This window comes from Chenopodium album, chromosome 9 (assembly GCF_948465745.1).
Source record: "Chenopodium album chromosome 9, dcCheAlbu1.1, whole genome shotgun sequence".
Classification (NCBI taxonomy): domain Eukaryota; kingdom Viridiplantae; phylum Streptophyta; class Magnoliopsida; order Caryophyllales; family Amaranthaceae; genus Chenopodium; species Chenopodium album.
Window position 1 is genome coordinate 46,581,653 of NC_137842.1, and position 19,665 is coordinate 46,601,317.

Sequence of the window (19,665 nt, forward strand, 5' to 3'; positions counted from 1 at the left end):
AATCAATAGGTTTAACCCTAAACCTGTTTATTCTATGTTGGTTGAATATTAATGCAGAAATAAATCTATTATTGGCGATCACTTGAATTATAATCATATTAACCCTAAACAAGATTATTAATTATCTTATTAAGCATGATTACAAGTACCAATTCCCTTTAAACATGCATAAAAGGTGAAATCAAGCAATAACAAAAAATATCAAGCAACATAATAACAATAACAATTATTATAATAATTATAAAAATAATCATGTTAAAGCATAATAATAGCAAGATCCTAGGCATGATACTAACAAGATTAATAACAAACCCTAGCATGTCTCTAAACAATAAAGATCAAATATTAACCCTAACATGATACTAACATGAATATTAGGAAGAGAATAGGAAGCATCGCAGGAATCATAATAAGCATATTTGATAATAGAAATTATAGTTGTTACCCTAAACATGATACTAGGAAGATGAAAACGGCCTAACATGACGCTAGGAATCATAATGTAATAACAACCTAGACATGATTTATAAATCATAATAACAATAAATAAATTAAAGCACTTACTTGGATGTCTCGTATCTCTTTCTAATAACAAAATACACACGTTAGTAACTTCAAGGAAAATAATAATCAAGACAATTAAATTAAATAATTTAAATAGAGATTTGGGACCAAACCATCAGAAATTAAAACCTTTCACGTCTAGGGTGAAGGCAACTTCGAACTTGGCTAGGTGTGTCTAATGCTAATGTATGAGGAATTGTGTTTGTAAAAAGCTAGGATTAGAAAGAGGGAGAGAGAATCAAGAATTTCTTGATGAGAATTGGTGATTTAAAAAGGGGAGATATGGCCTCTATTTATAGAGAAAAAAGAGGGTCGAAGAATAAGAAAAGAATCCGAATTCGAATCGAAATAAAACTCGATGGACAACAGTTTTTGCGGATTTTGTTTTTATCAAATCTTTTGATATAGAAGTCCAAATAAGGAATATAATATGTCGTTGGAAGGATATTGAAATATAATTTCCATCCCAATTGGAATCAGATTAAAATATTTTATAGATAAAAAGATATGGCCGAAATAGTAGGACGGTGTCAGATTTGGATAGAGTTTTGTATCTCGTTCATATCTTTTTCGTTATAGCTCGGATTTAATATTATAATATATCATTGGAAAGATAATTTCAAGATCTATCCAACCATATAAATTTTGGATAAAGATTGTGAGGCACTAAAATAAAATCTGACTGTCTTTGAACATCTTTAAATTCGAATAGAATTAGGATTTAAGAAAAAGGAAAGTTTTAAAAAAGTAAAGTTTTTATTTAACTCAAATTCTTTAATCTTATCTTTTCAAAAAGGATAATTAAGATCTTTTAGAAACTTATAGAAGCTTCTAATTAATCCTAATTAATTTAGGAATAGGATTAGACCTTTGGACCCTCCACATGATCATTGGGCCGTAGGTAAGATTCGGTTCGAGCCTAGTTTAGTATTTTGGCCATAACTTCCTCATTATTCATTGGAATTAGGCTTATAATATATCGTTGGAAAGGTCTTTTCAAGCCCTATCCAACAACACTATTATTGGACCCATATCATGGACCAAACTAAATTAGATTGCACGTTTTTCAAAATAGGGTAAGAAAAGAAATATTTTCAAAAACAGAAAGAAGAGATATTTTAATAAAAACATCCTCATCACTAAACTTTTCACACTTTCGCTTTGTTCGATAATCAAATGACATGAAAGGTATTCATCACTGGGTTTAGGTTTGGGGAGACACAAATGGGTGTCTACAGAAGCCCCCACTTTGACTGAGTTTGGAGAAACGCAAGTTTCGAAAACAAAAGTCAAAGTATCGATAGTGACAGAGAATGACTCAGAACGTTTTGCGATCCTAAATCATTCTTGTAACGCCGATACCTGCAAAATAGCGTTAGTTAAAACAGATAAAAGAGTTAAGAAATGCGTATCTTGCACCGTCGAGCACACGTCTTTGAGGGTAACCGATTTGTTGCTGTTGCATTGCTGTTGTGACAACCTTCCACAATCTATGGAATGCCATCTTGCTGTTTTGGTGTTCACTCGTCTCTGAACAATACAACTTTTTTTGTATATGTCCACGCGTCTCTGAACAAAGAGCTTCTTTTTCTTGAATCATAGTGACAACCTTCCCAATCATAGAAAAACTCACCGAAGACCGCCTCATTACGAACTGCCCTTCTCAAATCTCGGTGACAACCTCCACAATCTTTGCGAATGCCGTCGAAGACCGCCCATCTCGTGCTATCTTCTCAAATCTTGGTGACAACCTCCACAATCTTAGCGAATGCCGTCGAAGACCGCCCATCTCGTGCTATCTTCTCAAATCTCGGTGACAACCTCCACAATCTTAGCGAATGTTGTCGAAGACCGCCCATCTCGTGCTATCTTCTCAAATCTTGGTGACAACCTCCACAATCTTAGCGAATTCTGTCTAAAAATAACCTCTCTTGAAGTCATCCTCAGTTGGTGCGATAATATTCCGAAGAAAACTACTGAAGACCAATGCTTGTCGATCCTTAAAGCTCGCTTGAACTTTGCTTTAGCCGGTGCATCGGCGCTTCTCCTACTTGTAAACCAGTATGTCGGCGCTTTGAATTGTGAACCTGTATGTCGGTGCTTCTGAACCAGTATGTCGGTGCCTTTGTGATGAGCCAATGTTTAGGCGCTTTAAGCTAAGTGAGACGATCTTTCGTCAGGTCGATCACTTATTTGCGGTTGTAATCAAATCGACTACTCAATCATGTCAAATTTCTTATAGGGGCTAACTGGCGTACCAAGGAACCCAAAATTGCTGTTCCGAGAGGCTTCGAGCTCTGTCGCTGCCGAAATATCTCTGGCGCCACAATTTTGCTCTGTCGCCGGGCGTTTAAATCTATTGCCAGACGCTGGATGTTTCCGCATTATTTTTGTTTTTCTTTATGACTAATTTATTGGAAAATTTGCAAATTGCAGCCATTTAAAGTTCGTATTTTGCAAATTGCAGCCCAAAAGTTCATATAAATTGTAAATTGCACCGTTTATTGTGCTACAAGGACATGATTGTCATGAATCATTTGCACATGTATTGGTTTAGAACTATACTAGATCGACCGATGAGAATACTTTAAGAGATTTAAAAATCGTCATAAGTATACTTCTCATTATGGTTATCGGAACTTCTTTCCTCGACTGTGAATATTGTGAGTTCTCTTGTTTGAGTACGAGTCCGTTATGATGTTAGTCAAATGTCTACCGTACATGGAGAGTATAACGGCAACACTCGGGCGGATAGGTCCTCTTAGTAAGGGAAGCTAAATTACAAGACCGGGAATGTCCCCTACTAATAATAGAGAAGAAGTATTTGTTGTTGACAAGGCCTCTTAAAGAGCGAGACTGTGAAAATGCATGGCCATGCTTGGATGGATTATAGAAATCATCTGTTTTTTTACCACCGGACTCGGATATCGAGAAACACTTCTAGACGTAATAAGGATGACGAATAAATCTTACCTTATAGTTCATGAAGAGACATTAAGCGACATAGGAAAAAGGCTATACACTAAAAGTGCACTTGTCCGAAAGGACAAGTGGGAGATTGATAGGAATAGTGTCCTTCGAACAAGTGTATTATTACGATAGAGGGTTCGGACTTATTAGAAAACTAATGATTCAGTAAGTTTAGGTGATCGGAATGCCTAGGTGGAGGCCGCTTCCGGTCGGTAATATTAACGTGTAATTAATATTACAGCTTAATCTTAACTGAACCCTTCGGGCCCCACCTAAGCAACTAACGATCCGACGCAACGAATAAATCTGAAAGGAATTAATAAGTCACTCGAGTATTATGAACAGAGACGTCGGATTCCGAGCCTAGAGTGTCAGAACCGAATCTTAAAAATCAATCCGAAATTTAGTAATTGGCTAGACGGAAAAATGCTTCAAGTAAAAAGTAAAAACTCTAACCGCGCAAAAGGCTAGGGAAGCAAAAGGCTAGGGAAGAGCACCAAATAGAATTGCACCATGTGGCAGCACATCAGGGCAACCACCAAGTGGCAAGGCACCACATGTGGCAAGGGGCGCGGACCCAGGTGACGGGTCATGGACGCGGGACAAAAGGTGGTGGCTCGACCGAACCCAACTTGGAGCTCAAGGTTGGGTGCCATGTGGTTAGCTCACAATGCATGTGATATGCCTTGGGGAGCAAGTGAGGAAGTGGTTCTCACCTAACCGTGTGACTTTTTACTTTGTTATTCCTTGGTTTATTTAACTAAGGATTGAATTCAACATTATTTCTATGTGGGATCTTTTTGTAAAAAAAGTCCCACATTGAAAGATGAGTTGAATTAACAAGGAATCATTCCAATAGCCAAGGCATACCTTGGGATTGTTCACTTGAGTAAGAGTTAGAAAAGGAATCTCCATTGAGAAAACCTTTAAACTCATAATTACTCGAGTAGTTTGGTCGGAATTGGCTAACCTCCAAGTAAAAGACCTAGTCGGGGTTGTGTTGCGGGTTGATACCGTAGGAGGTTATCGCCCGTTGCGAGACTTAAGCTTTCTCAAGTGAGAGCTCGGTGAACGAGCGAAGCACGCTTCAAAGGTAATTTGGTCTTTCCTTAATTCTTGTTAATTATGTATTTTGATTATATTAATTGTGAGTTTGATCTTGGCTCGAGTTTTATTTTTTGCAATGAGTTGAACTCATCAAAACCCAACAAACCCTCCATTTGAGGAGGCTAGAAATTCTCTAGAAACTTTGAATAGGAGCTTGGACGACTGTAAATAGGTCATTTAATTCATTTGTTTATTTAGCCAACACTTAACCAACAATTGTAAAGTTCTCTCAAATAATTAAATCTTTTCTTTGAAATCTCATGTGAGCATCTTACTTCTCTTACTTAGCCAATCTTGTAGAACACTTAGCCTATCAAAACAAGGGGAGTCCTAACTAGGAGACTAACGGGTGTTGTCGACTAGTGGACCGCGTGCAAGGGGATTTAGGCAAATAAGTCAGCACGTGACAAGGCGCTGGAAAAATCGGTTGTACTGATGGCCAGAACTGATCCAACTAGAGCTGAACTAGCCAATGATCAGATTGATTTTAGGTGCTAGCTGGCCACCGGTACAATCGATTTTGGGCGCCTAGTGGCTAGGCCTCCCAAAAAAAAACCACCAACACCCTGCCAATGATATGGAGGTGCTAGGTCTCCAATAAGGGGTAGTGTTGTGGGTCCCTGGTGAGAGAGAGGTGGTTGGCGTCGCCAGAAAGAGGATTTGATGTGTTGGGCCGACTGTGAGGGTGAAGTGGTGGCAAGGTGATGATGAAGTAACAAGGGCATGATTATTCATATGCACCAAATGTTGGGGTTAATGATAATTAAAGAAAGGAAATTTTGACTTTTGCTACCTATCAAACACATCAATTTCAATTTTGCTACCTATCAAAACTTTAATTTTATTTTACTACCTAACATATGCCCTCTGTTTAAAATTTGCTACCAGTAGCTAACTTCTGTTACTGTTGACGTTAAGGGGCCCACTCCAACGACTATTTCCCCTTCCCCTTCTATTAAGTTGAATTGTACCAACCTAATTGCTCCAAACTTCATTATCTTCACAATGATTTGTTGATGGATTAATAATTAAATTCTGAAGCAATTTTTTTTAAAGATTAAATTTGTGAGGGCTGTTGATCAGTAGTGGTTGCTGTGCTCTGAAATTTAAGGTTAGTAGCTTAAATTTTTCCAATTAATTAGTTTATGCGACACTTAGGGGAAGTTTGAATTGCAATTTATTTAAAAATTTGTGCATGTGAATTGTTTTTGTTAGTGTTTGGGAATGATATTAAACCTTAATTTGATTTGGAAATGGTTTAATTGGTTATTAACTGCATTTATGTTTCTGGGAATTAATTAGGGTTCATGTATTTTAAAATTAGGGGTTTTTAATTGTGAGTTGAATGGTTAAAATTGATGTTTTATTTTGATTCAAAACATATGTATGACTGTAATTATTGATAAACCTGGTGTAATTGCAAGCTATAATGGCAATGGTTAGGTTTTCTCCCACAAAATAGAGGAAATGTGACTGTGGGATCCCTATAGGCAAGCTGACATCATGGACAAGAGAGAATCCTGGTAGGAAGTTCAAAGCTTGCAAATTTTATGATCCTAAGACTGAAACAAGGGGATGCAAGTGCTTTGAGTGGGTGGATGAGGAAGATGGAACTCAGTGGCAACGCGACGTAATCAATCAACTCCTTTTGGACAAAAAACTAATGAAGGGAGAGATCAACACTCTGCAATCAGAACTTGAAAATTTAAAAGGCCAAAGGAGGTGTTTGCTAAATGAGAATGACAACCTATCATTGAAGTGCAAAGCTATAAGTTCTGATAGAAGAAAGTACAACAAGGAAGGGCAACATATTTGTCTTGGTGGATGCAGAAATGTAGTAGCAAGTTTGATGTGTCTTTTGTTACTGATTGTTGTTGTTTTAGTTGTATTGAAATGAGATTAGGGTAGTGAAGTGTTAGAGTGGGTATGCATTAGTATGTATGAAGGAATGTATGAACTTGTGAATGTAATGTCATGAATTTGAATGAATTAAAGCTGAAATGCTATTATTTACTAATAAAATTGGCTTTCTTTGCCCATTGCATAATAAGCACAGAAAAGAGTTAGCAAAATATTATATTTCATAGCTAGCAAAATATTATATTTCATAGCTAGAAAAATATGCACACATCAGTGCATCCAAAATACCAAGTTTTCACATTGCACAAAACTCTAACCAAACTAATTGTTCCTTAGTTGCTACATATTACAGTACAGTTGAAAGAGTTAAGAATTAATTGTGTTTGGCACTGTGATTAACCCCCCCCCCCCAAAAAAAAGAAAAAAATAAAAAAATTGGAGCCTAAGCCTTCTTTTTCTTCCCCTTTCCTTTCTTCAGTGTCTGTTGCTGTGGTACTGTTGTTGTTGATGCCTGTGGTGCTTGGGTGCAGGCTGCATGATCTTGAGACATTGTCTGCACGTTATTTGGAGGTTGTTGCTTGGGATTCTTGGTTGCAATACTGTGAGGCCCAAGAGTTCCACCAATCTGTGTTACACCAACAAAAAACACAAATAAGAGAGAAAAACAGAACACCAAAAAACCAAGAATTATAAACTTCAATGCAACAGGATATTTATATGAACACCAAACCCACCTGCAGCCCTTTTCTCCTTCTTCCTTCTTTGTTCAATGTTCCAATCATCTTGGAGAGTAGGCTTGCCAGGTGGTGCTTTAGGAGTATGCAATGGTGGATTGGCACAAGTCTTGGAATAATGACCAAGCTGTCCACAATTGCTGCATTGTTTCTGGTTTTTCTGACTCTTTACAGGTCTGTCAGGTTCTCCCTCACCTCTCTCCAGCTTTCTTTTCTTGGACTTTGGCCTTCCAGGCATGGCTCTTAGTACTGAAGGTAGTGGCTCTTTGAATCCATGCTTCTCCCAATGCTTAGGCCCTGGCATGGGCTTGACAGGTTCCTCATATGCATACATATATGTCTGCCTTGTGTAATACACATCAACATAGTCTTCAGGATCAACTCTCTTGTCCAATAAGCATGCAAACCCATGTAAACAAGGAATCCCAGTCAATTGCCAATGGTAACATGTGCAAGTCCTCTTACCTAAGTCAACAAGCACTGTATCACCATTTAGCTCAACCTCATACGAGTCTCCTCTTGAGACTTGCACTATACAGTGCCTTGCAACCCTCTCAATCCTTTCAAAAATTTTATTCACATAGGGTATCAATTTCCCATCCATTTTCTGTACAGCCTCCCATTTCTCATTATGTCTCTTTATTATATACCTTCTTCACCACTCCATCTGAGTGAGTATTGGCTTGTCCCTAGCATCTCTAATGACAACATTGAATGTCTCACATACATTATTTAGCAGCATATTTGATTTGCAGTCAGTTGGGAATGCATGTCTAGACCAATGCTTAGGTTCAATGTTATCTAAATACACAAAGGCATCTTCAGACAGAAACCTAATTGATTCCATTGCTATTTCAAAGTCAATCTAGCAAAACAAACACAGAACACCAGCAGGAATGAATGACTGGCTGAACTAACTATTCTCACATCAAACTAACTGAAAATAGTCACATACCAAAGCAAACCACAAAGACAAACACTGCAAAGTACATCATAGTCATCTATTTGAAACAGTAACATCAAAAAGGAAATAAAACAAACAGGAACCAAACTCACAGCTGTGGTAGCCCTTGCTGCACTCCAGAACAGCTCTTTGAAGGTGGAGCTTGTGAATTGAAGCTTAAAGTTGGCCCAGATATGCCTCACACAGTACCTCTTCTCAGCTAAAGGTACTGCCAACTCAAATGCTTCAAGTTAGCCCTATTTTCCAATAAACCACTTACAGTTATTAGATTAAACATAGTTAGACTAAAATATTCAAATAAAAAAAAACATGTACTTTAGTTAGCAATCACCTTTTGTCTGTCAGACATGAATGTCCAACCACCACCTTCACATACATCACCAAGGTCCTTTTTCAGGCACTCCAAGAACAAACACCAAGTGTCTTTATTCTCCACTTCAACTATAGCCCAAGCCAATGGGTAGATGTTGTTATTTCCATCTTTGCCCACTGCCACTAGAATCTGTCCTGGGTATGCTCCCTTCAGATGGCAGCCATCAACTCCTATCAGAGGTCTGCAACCTTTAATAAACCCACTTCTCAGTGGCTGAAGACAAATGTACATCCTCAAAAACAATGGTCTCTCAGGGTTGCTGTGATCACCATCAACAACTATGTTCACCCCAGAAGCAGGTTTGTACTTGATTACAGCCTTTCCATAATCATACACTCTGGTATATTGCTCTGCAGCTGACCCATAAATCTTCAGCTTAGCTCTAGCCCTAGCAAGCCACCCCTTTGAATAACTGATGTTAATGCCTAAGTCACTAAGAACCCTAGCCTGTAAAGATTTGATTTTCCAGCTAGGATTGTGCCTCCATTCCTCAACATACCTTTCAACAATGTACTCAGCATTTACCTTGGAGTTCATCTTACTCCTCATACACCTATGCTTCATAATCAATTCCTTGATTTTGCCAAGCATTGCTGTTATGCAGTCTTCTAGCTATCACCTTAAAGGGGCACCTTTTTACCTCCTCACCACACTTGCAATTCCCTGGCAGATTGCTTCTCTTGGCATTCCACTCACAATTACACCTTTTTTTGCAATATGTTGTTACCCTGTCACCCCCATTATGCATATAGTAATGCTCATATCTGTTCTCTATTGCATGGGTCCTCAAGGCTTTCCTAAGTACCCTACTGTTAGTGAACTGCAGCTAGTTCACAAGCACAACTGGTTTTTTAAAATCAGTTTCTTCATGAAACCATGGACTGTGATCTTCATCTTCATCTGACCCATTCAAGCTTCTAAGCTCATATGACTCAGACCTCTCATCCTTCAAATCTGGTTCCTTACAAGAGAAATCCTTAACTAGTTGCTTTAGTTTCTCCTCCCTTTGCACAACTAAATCCTTTGTCCCTTCATCCCCCTATTTCACAATCTCCAATCTCCTATTTACTTCACCTAAAATAGTTTGAGAACCTTGTCTGTTAACCTCATCATCATCACTGTATGCCTCTTCTTCTCCAGGCAACCAGCCTATATCTAGATCAGACTCATCTGAGTTGGATGAACCAGACCCTGAAGCATCCTCATCATCCAAATTTAGAGCCCTCCTTTCTTTACTTACCCTCCCTTTACCTTTCCTTGTCCCTTTACCAGGACGCACACCAGAACTGCCATCTTCTTCTGTTACCTTACCCTTCCCCTTATCAACAGATCTAGAAAATCTAGGGATTCTCCTCACAACCTTCTCTTTCACTATCTCTTTTGTTTCAGGTATTACAGACAGTCTTGGACTCCTTCTCAGTCCAAGTTCAGCATGTGTGTTTGAGTTTTTTTGGCTTTTAGGTGGGCTACTTTTCACTACAATTGCCTTTTTTTGTCTTTTCTTTGAGGTGGGCTTTGTTTGGGTTGGGTTACATGTATTTGTAGTGTGGCCTTGCACAAATGTAGATGACTGGGAAGTGGGGTTTGAAGTGGAATGCAGCTGGCTAGAAATGGGGTTTGAGGTTGGGTTATTGTCTTCAACAAAAGTGCTTTGGGGGTCCTGACTAGGGGGAGGGTCATCAGACACTGTGCAATAGACCTCTAAATACCCATCCCTATGCTCAGATTCTTTTAACCCTTGTACATCCTCATCAGTTTCTGTCTTTCTTTTACCAGTCATCCAAGTCTTTCCTTTATCTTTGAACCACAATACATAGATGTTAGGTACAGCATATCTCATGTCCCTAAACCCTTCAACACATAAATACCTTAAGTACCCTACTGTTAACCATTTCCTAGGGACATCCTTTCTCCAATAAGTGAACCCTGCCTCATACACTTGGTACGGGACTCCACTACGACTTTTAAACACAAAACCCCCATGTATTCTAAGCTTTATATCAACCACATCAAACACAATATCATCAACAGCAGCCATGTGTTTAATCTACAATAAGTTAGCAATAAACAAATATAAAACTATTTAATTCATAAAGCAGCACATAAACAATTCAATTAATTAAAAAAGGAGAATTGCATAAATTAATTTAGTGTAATTGCATAAATTAATTAAATTCGCACTAACCTAGGGTTTAATGAAGATTCCCCCAAAAATACCCAAAATTTCATATAAAATTGCTAAATTACCACCATTTTTGGACCACTTTAAGTAATTAGGGTTTCGTACCTTGTACTCAAGCCTTGTCAGTAGATTCTTCCGACAATGGTGATGCTTCCTTCCACCTGGTGGTCCTCCCCTGCTTCGTTGTATCACACAAAAGCTTCCACGCAAGCTAGTTCAACCCCCCAAGTTGCAGATAAGATTTGATAAAGAAAGGTGGGAAAGGTGACAGATGAGAGAGAAAGATTTGAGGTAAAAAAAAAAAACTTCAATGGAGTTAATTTTGAGCGTTGAGGGAATTCAATGGAGAGAGAAAGGAAGTAATTAGGGTGGCAGGGGGTAGATTCATGGAGAGAGAAGATGACAAGGAAGGTTAGTTAGTTGAGTGGGCCCTCATAACGTTAACAGTAACATAAAACGTTAACTGGTAGCAAATTTTAAACAGAGGGCATATGTTAGGTAGTAAAATAAAATTAAAGTTTTGATAGGTAGCAAAATTGAAATTGATGTGTTTGATAGGTAGCAAAAGTCAAAATTTCCTTAAAGAAATATTGGCGGTGTTTTACAACCTATGAAATTATTGATTTATAAATAGTTTCAAGGTCAAAGAAACTCAAAATAGATTATTGTGATTCCGCAAATTACAGCCACAACAATATCTAGAAATAGGTAATATTCCATTAAGGGTTTTAACAACTATGGGAAAAAATCACTTCTGATATTTGAAATGATATTAAAGAGTTAAAACTCTGAAGTTTCTAATAAAATGTTACAAATACAACATATATAATAAGAAGTATAGCTCTAGCAAGCCATTTTTTGACATGATTTTTCAAGTGGGCAGATGAAGATGACATTATGCAACAACCCCAACTTAAAAAACTTGCAATCACTTTCTAACTTAATTTTGTTTTGGGACTTTTCGATTTCCATAAAAGTTTTCGCTTTTTACTTGGCTGAAACAAGGTCCATGAACGATAAGTTGAACTATATATATCCCATAACAGAGGATATTGCTGAAAGCCAAATAACAAAACTGTGATAGCTGCTAGTAGAGCAATCGGTGCAGGAATCCATATCGATTGGCGTATCCAGGAATTCCGAACTGTGGTTTCGGAATTTAAAAAAAATGATGATCATATATTAACTAAATATTCAATACATAAGTTCATTTTTTTTAATTACAAATGGATGGATTTTACGAAAAAAAAAAAAAAAAAAAAAAAAAAACTACAAAAGGCATTTTTCGAGTTTTCATAGTTTGAAAGCGTGCTAATACATTACGTACTACTTCTATAAATCTATATTTCTATTGCAAAAAATCAATATTACACACAAAAATAAAAATAAAAAATCTCAAGTCCAAAAAAAACCCAGGACCTAAGGAGGAGGTTCAATGCTCTAACAATCACTCCCTTACCAATGTGCCAGGCTTTGACATTTGATTATTTATCTCACATAAATTAGTTCTAACCCCTTTTTTCTTTTTTTTTTTTTTAAAAAAAAAAAATTTAAAACTTATAATTTTTTTCCGAAAAATCTGTGAGTTCAATGAACCCCCTAGATCCGCCCTCGATATCGAACCCTTTTGAAATGTGATAAAGAATGTAGCAGTGAAAGCAATCATCATAGTCGCGATGGATACTATTAAAGATGTTAACCCAACCACGAGCTTGAAAGGTAGTACCTTAAGAAAGTCCTTTTCTGCATACCGCGATGTCAAGATTGATAGAAACATTAAAATTGAAGTTGATGATGCAAACAATGAAACTGCATTCGATATTGCAAAGACCTTGAAAGAAGCTTTATTTAGTAGGATTGGAGATCCATCCTTGTCATTATTACCACCAGGTAAGGTGAAAGCCGCTGTAAAAACTACTGTTGCAATAAGTGTTGCAACAAGAGTACATGATTCTGCTGTCTTCTTCATCCATTGTTCCCCTTGTAATCGTAACTCGTCGTGCTCTTCCGTGAACAGAGTTTGGGGTGTCTTTCTCGATATATTTTTAGCCACAGCATAATGCGGTTGTACATCGTCTTGCACAGCCTAATATAAATCAGAGATGTTGGGTTATATCTCAACTCAAATGACTAGTTAACATGCCGCTATAAATCACAGCGAAGCAAATAAAATAATTAGCTTGGCATGTATTTTGTAATATGCTGATATCTTTAACTGTGCCTAAGTATGCTTTTCTACCAATAAGATTAAATTATATATATAAAGAGCAATCATTAGTGCTTCTAATAATAATATTTCTTAGTAAAACAAAGTTAACTGGCCAATAAATAAAAGCTATCAATGTTGGTAAAATAACTGTTGAAATTAATAGCAAACAAAAGATTAGAACTTTCCTGGATTGAAGATCCCAAACTCACAGTCGCGCCGTGGAATAAAATTCACTGCCTTAGAAGCGAAATACGCCACCATCGGTAAAAGTTTCCTAATGACGCACGCCCCCCAAGTTTAACACAACTCCCTCCGTAATAATCCGTGCACCCGAACTCAAAGAGTGGAATTGCTCAAGAACTGTTCAGATCTCAAAAGGTAGGTTTGTGTTTTCAGCTAGAAAGTGAATGAAAACTCATGAAAAAGCAAGACTCGTATTTATATGAGTCCCGGAAAAGGAAACACGCAAAGCAAACCGACCTAGAAAAAAAAAGGCGGGCCCGATCGGGCAAGCTGCCGCCCGATCGGGCGCGAGATCGAGTTTCTCCAGACCTAGTGTCGCGCCCGGTCGGGCGAACAGGCGATCTAGAAACCCCATCCCGGGCGAGCCATCAGGCGAAGCCGCCCGATCGGGCTCGTCAAAAACTCGAGTCCGCCGCCTGATCGGGCAAAGGCCACCTGATCGGGCGTGAGAGTTCTCCTATTTTCCTTGGCCACCTCTGCCCGATCGGGCGAGGGCCGCCCGATCCGGCGCAAGCATCCGTTTGCATCACCTATTTGCAACAATCCCCCACTAATGCGAGCAGATCTTCAATATGAAATCTGAACAGTAAATGAAAGTCTTAGTACTTAAATGCTAGTATCTAAAGGTTTGAACTAACACATTAGTGCACAAGGTTTTCAACACTTCCCTAGTGAGTATCCTAAGATTTGAACTCCAAGGAGCGAGGAAGGAACCTTGAATACACATACCTTGACTTTAGAGCTTAAGCAACTTCGCCAATCTTGGCCAACACTTGGGCTCTCATGAGTACTTCAGAAAAACAATACTCCAGTCTTCCCTTGAGAGAGGCCACCTCTCGTACTCACGTAGGTGTTCATCCTATGTGTTATTCACACACGTTCCCAGCAAATTCAAAGGTCTTTCCCTGCAGGCTTAAACATGTTTAAGCACCTTGCAAACCAGAGAATTACATGCAATGGAACTAGAACATTAAGAACATAAGTTCAACCCTTCAACTTTCGGTGTCATTATCTATCCTGTTTTAAGAACTACTGGGACAAAGGTCTTAACTCTCTTAAGAACCTCAATCTATCCCTTCTCAGAAAACAACTGGACTAATGACATTAAGAGACAAACTCATCCTAGCAGAATCTAACTGGTAAAACTTACCACTCTTATAGAGTAATAGATTCAAACACATGATACATATATAACAAATCCACATGATTCATGCCAATGAAACAAATAAACCAAAACAGGTTCCAGATTTATTTAAACCAATGTATCATGTCACATAGCTAGTATAGCTACCATTTCAAGTCATTACAACATAGGTCCTAAACCCATACCAGTTGATGACTCCACCACTAGTCTACGACTTAATCCCTTAGTAAAAGGGTCTGCCAGGTTTTTCTCTATTCAAACATAGTCCAACGAAATAACCCCATTCACAATAAACTGCCTCACAGACTCGTGTCTGACTCTTTTGTGCCTTTTCTTACCATTGTAAACGCTGTTTTTAGCAACACATATAGCAGCTTGTGAGTTACAATGCATAGACACAGGTGGTGACGGCTTCCCCCACAAGGGAATATCAATAAGCAAATTTCTCAACCAATCCGCCTCTTGTGTAGCAAGATCCAATGCGATGAAATCAGCTTCCATTGTTGATCTAGCTATACACGTCTGCTTTCCAGACTTCCATGAAACTGCACCCCCACTAAGGGTAAACACATAGCCACTTGTAGAGCTTGTTTCATCGCTATCCGTTACCCAATTTGCATCACAATACCCTTCAAGAACCAAAGGATGACCAACAAAATTCAGTCCCCAAGACACGGTTCCACATAGATATCTGAGCACACGCCTCAAAGCAACCCAATGTTGCTCACTAGGACAATGAGTATAGCGACTAAGTCTACTAACTGCAAAAGCAATATTAGGGCGAGTGCAGTTCATCAAAAATATCAGACTACCAAGCACCTTAGCATATTCAGTTTGAGACACACCGTCCGCCACATTTTTCACCAAAGTTCCAGAAGGGTCAAAGGGAGTTCTCAATGGAGGCAAATCAAAACAATTAAAGTTCTTCAGAATTTTCTGCACATAATGAGACTGAGACAGAAAATACCCTTTCTTGGTTTTAGTAACTTTAACATCAAGGATCACATCTACCTCTCCCAAATCCTTCATCTCAAACTTCGAATTTAAATACTTCTTAGTTTCATTTATGACATACATGTTTGTGCCAAACAGGAGCATGTCGTCAACGTACAGACATAATATCACATATTGCGCACCAAACATCTTAGAGTACACACATGCATCACTACCATTGACAACAAAACCAAAACTAAGAACAGTTCTATGGAATTTTTCATACCATTACTTCGGAGCTTGTTTCAAGCCATACAAGGGTTTCTTTAGTATGCACACCTTATTCTCCATGCCAGGAACTACAAAACCCGGAGGTTGCTCCATCTAGATCTCCTCCTCCAAATCGCCATTCAGAAAGGCTGTCTTAACATCCATCTGATGCACAGTTAAGTTGTAAGATGAAGCCAAGGCAAACAAAACACGAATAGTGGCAATTTTAGTCACAGGAGAATAAGTATAAAAATAATCAAGGCCAAATTTTTGAGTGAATCCTCTTATCACCAATCTGGCTTTGAACCTTTCCACGGTGTCGTCGGTTCCCATTTTTCTCTTGAAAATTTACTTGCACCCAATAGCTCTGCTCCCTTTTGGCAGGTCCACAAGCTCCCTGGTTCCATTTGACATGATTGAGTCAAGCTCACTGTTTACAGCTTCCTTCCAGAAGGTTGCATCTACTAAACTCATAGCTTCTTCAAACGATTTCGGATCTTCATCCACAACCTATAGACACAACATGATCTCATCTAGATCATCTTCGAATTCACCTAGATTTCCGCACTCTACTATAAAGGCTGTTAGGAAATCAGGTCCAAAGCTTGTCTCCACTCTTTGCCTTTTACTTCTCCTAGGTTGATTCTCACTTTCAATCCTAGGGGAAGCATCTTCTAGCTCTGCAGATGAAGAAACTGGAGAAACATCGTTAGTAACTAAGTTTTTCTTCAAAGAAAATACCTGTTCAAATAACTCTGCATCACGAGATTCAGATATAGAGCGATCTTCCAGACTCATAAACCTGTATGCGGCACTATTCTCAGCATAGTCAATGAATACTGTATCATAGATCCTAGAACCTATAGTTGAGCGCTTGAACGATGGATATCCCACCTTAGCTAGACACCCCCACACTTTCATGTGATTCAAGTTTGGGGCATAACCCTTCCATATTTCATATGGAGTCTTGTCTAACTTCTTGTGAGTTACTCTGTTCTGTACATAGTTAGCTGATAGAACCGCTTCACCCAACAAATTGTCTGGCAACCCGGAACTTAGGAGCATTACATTTATCATTTCCTTCAAGGTCCTATTTTTCCTTTTTGCCACACCATTTTGCTGCGGAGTATACGGGGCCGATACTTCGTGAATGATTCCCTCACTTTCACATAAGTCCTTGAGGAGATCGGAGCCATACTCTCCACCCCTATCTGAGCGAACTCTCTTTATTTTCCGCTCCAACTAATTTTCTACTTCTGCCTTATACACAAGAAACTTGGACTCAGCTTCATCCTTCGTCCTTAAAAGATACACCTTGCTATATCTCGAACAATCATCAACGAAGGTGATATAGTAGTGTTTCTCGCCTCTACTTTCCAAGTTCTTAAAGTCTGCTAAATCTGAATGAATTAGCTCAAGTGGTGTGGTCTCTCTCTTCGTGACAGATTTGTAGGGTTTCTTCACGAATTTAGACTCCGCACACACTTCACATTTTTCAAATCCATCTAATGACATATTTGGGAGCAATTTTAAACTTTTCATTTGTTTCAATTTTGTTGCACCAACATGACCCAATCTACTATGCCATAATTCAAAGGACTCAAAAATATAAGCAGAAGTAGAAATCTTATTCATTGAAGGAACAGTTACAATCTCAAGAACAAATAGGCCCCCACTAAGGTAACCCTTTCTAACATACTCCCCATTACGGGTTAACACAAGTTTATTAGCATCAAAAACTAACTTAACTCCTACTTTGTTCAACAAAGCAATCAACATCCTTTGTGACCATCTCTTATAATTAATTCCATCAAGAGACTCAACCTTAGACAAATCTAGTTATAGACGAGTTTGAGAATTGCTAGTCATGATATCAACAGAATAAATCAAAATATTTCGCTTCTAAATTGTTGGTAAAATAACTGTTGAAATCAATAACAAACAAAAGATTAGAACTTTCCTGGATTGAAGATCCCAAACTCACAGTTGCGCCGTGGAACAAAATCCACTGCCTTAGAAGCGAAATATGCCACCACCGGTACAAGTTTCCTAGTGACGCACGCCCCCCAAGTTTAACGCAACTCTCTCCGTAATCTGTGCACCCGAACTCGAAGAGTGGAATTGCTCAAGAACTGTTCAGATCTCAAAAGGTAGGTTTGTGTTTTCGGCTAGAAAGTGAATGAAAACTCATGAAAAAGCAAGACTCGTATTTATATGAGTCCCGGAAAAGGTAACACGCAAAGCAAACCGACCTAGAAAAAAAAGGCGGGCCCGATCAGGCAAGCTGCCGCCCGATCGGGCGCGAGATCGAGTTTCTCCAGACCTAGTGTCGCGCCCGGTCGGGCGATCTAGAAACCTCATCCCGGGCGAGCCATCGGGCGAAGCCGCCCGATCGGGCTCGTCAAAAACTCGAGTACGCCGCCCGGTCGGGCAAAGGCCGCCCGATCGGGCGTGAGAGCTCTCCTATTTTCCTTGGCCACCTCCGCCTGATCGGGCGCGAGCATCCGTTTGCATTACCTATTTCCAACAATCAATGCTAATAAAAAACTGATCATAAGATGTAAGAATTTGAACATAAAGAAAAATAAAAAAGAAGTCTAGTAAGAAGAATTACCTCAAACCATAAAAGCTCTCGTTGCATTTGTAAAGCTGCACCAGAGACACAGTTGAGTCTATCAGGAGGTGCAATCTTTGCAGCTAAATGCAGCATGTTATTATGTTTTTTTTTTTTTTTGAAAACACAACATGTTATTATGTTCATCGTCTGTGTAAGAAGCGATTAGATCTTTAATAGCTCCAATCTCATGTATGAGCTTGAAGATCTCCTCGTGTCGACAGACAACAGCAACATGAAATATACTTCTATTTTTATCATCAATTTTCCATATCACATCAGGGTATGAAATAATCAATGTTGTTAGGAAATCAACATTTCCCATTTCGGCTGCAACAAACAATATTCTCCAAGGAAGTCCAATCAATTGAGAAATCCCATTTTCATCTTCTTTAATAACCTCATTCCATGCTCTCTGAGTCACTTGAAGAGCAAATCCCAGCTGCTGCTCCTTTTCATCTTTGCCGCGCATTTTAGTACCTGAATTTTGTTTAAACTAAGTATATGCATATGACATAAAGCAAAAGGATTCCTGACTAAATAAACATGTATGTAAGAGTTAAAATATAGACATCGACTTAGAAGTTTTTCCCATATGCTTTGTTTCGGAGTATGGCTTTGTAAATGCCTTGCAGCAAGAGTATGCAAAACAGTCTCATCCTTCCTGTTCCGATGGACTGCCAAATGGGGATGCTTATTTATAAATCCAAGCGCTACATCTACACACCATATGAACTCTTGCCAGAGATTAATGTCGATCTTTACATGTTTATTGTGAAAATTTTATACTATCCCATATGATTTACCATATAAGTGAGCCTCTATGGCACTAGTAAGCAGTTCAATGCGATCCTCATCTTTTAAAAGGTTGTCATCTGTTACCTCTATCAGGTACTTGACCATCTCTTTATGGCCAAGAAGAATTGCCATATGAAGAGGTGTCAGATTTTTACTCCCTTTAATTTCAGGCAGTTGTTGTTTTTTCCTAACCATAACCTTTGCTATCTCTACATTTCCGGATGATGCTGCAATGCAAAAGGCCGTATTTCCAAGAGTGTTTCGTGACTCTAGAAGATCACCTCCTGTAATCATTAAGTCTACAAGTTTTGTCACAAATTCAAGGTGCTTGGCTGCTGCTGCAATGAGAAGGGTTGTGTCGTTTCGTTTTGTGATTGGTGCTATTATCCACCTCGGATCTTCCTTGAAAATCATGTCTGCCGCCTCCCAGTCACATTCCATAGCAGCTTGGTAAAGAGGCACTCCATATTTCAAAAAGTTGTGTCTTGATTAATCTGTTTGTTACAAACAAATAAATAGGTAATGTTTAATCAAACGTCAATAAACTGCATTGTTCAAGATATAATGTATTTCTTGTAGCTTGATTGAAAGATTAAAAGCTTGATTTTCATAAATTAATATAGACAGTATAGAAGTAGACCAATGTGTTAATTTCTCTGGAGCCAGACCCAGTTGATAATCGATATCAACAAAAATTTGT

At 38.6% G+C, this 19,665-nt stretch overlaps 2 protein-coding genes across 2 annotated transcripts in view; both read right to left on the reverse strand.

The window, feature by feature from the left end:
• Nucleotides 1-7,890: 7,890 nt before the first annotated feature.
• Nucleotides 7,891-9,163, reverse strand: LOC145557660 (uncharacterized). The gene is made up of 3 exons (XM_081618835.1): nucleotides 8,531-9,163; nucleotides 8,191-8,214; nucleotides 7,891-8,100 (listed from the first exon to the last, which is right to left on the reverse strand). The coding sequence occupies exons 1-3, from the start codon at nucleotides 9,161-9,163 to the stop codon at nucleotides 7,891-7,893; spliced, it is 867 nt and encodes a 288-aa protein (XP_081474961.1).
• A 2,526-nt stretch (nucleotides 9,164-11,689) lies between these two features.
• The window catches only part of LOC145557661 (uncharacterized), a 63,162-nt gene continuing 55,186 nt past the window's right edge, over nucleotides 11,690-19,665 (reverse strand). The window contains exons 2-7 of the mRNA XM_081618836.1: nucleotides 18,974-19,449; nucleotides 18,746-18,886; nucleotides 18,309-18,647; nucleotides 18,168-18,271; nucleotides 12,378-12,840; nucleotides 11,690-11,898 (exon numbers count right to left, since the gene is read on the reverse strand). Coding sequence (XP_081474962.1) covers nucleotides 11,690-11,898; nucleotides 12,378-12,840; nucleotides 18,168-18,271; nucleotides 18,309-18,647; nucleotides 18,746-18,886; nucleotides 18,974-19,449 — 1,732 coding nt within the window. The remainder of the gene's footprint in view (nucleotides 11,899-12,377; nucleotides 12,841-18,167; nucleotides 18,272-18,308; nucleotides 18,648-18,745; nucleotides 18,887-18,973; nucleotides 19,450-19,665) is intronic.

Excerpts from the sequence above, each read along its gene's own strand:
- LOC145557660 (XM_081618835.1), bottom strand. The coding sequence starts at position 9,163 with ATGCTTGGCAAAATCAAGGAATTGATTATGAAGCATAGGTGTATGAGG. Across the intron at positions 8,215-8,530 it reads TCATGTCTGACAGACAAAAG|TGTTTGTCTTTGTGGTTTGC; the intron begins GTGATTGCTAAC and ends TGTACTTTGCAG. Across the intron at positions 8,101-8,190 it reads TGTCTTTGTGGTTTGCTTTG|ATTGACTTTGAAATAGCAAT; the intron begins GTATGTGACTAT and ends TTGTTTTGCTAG.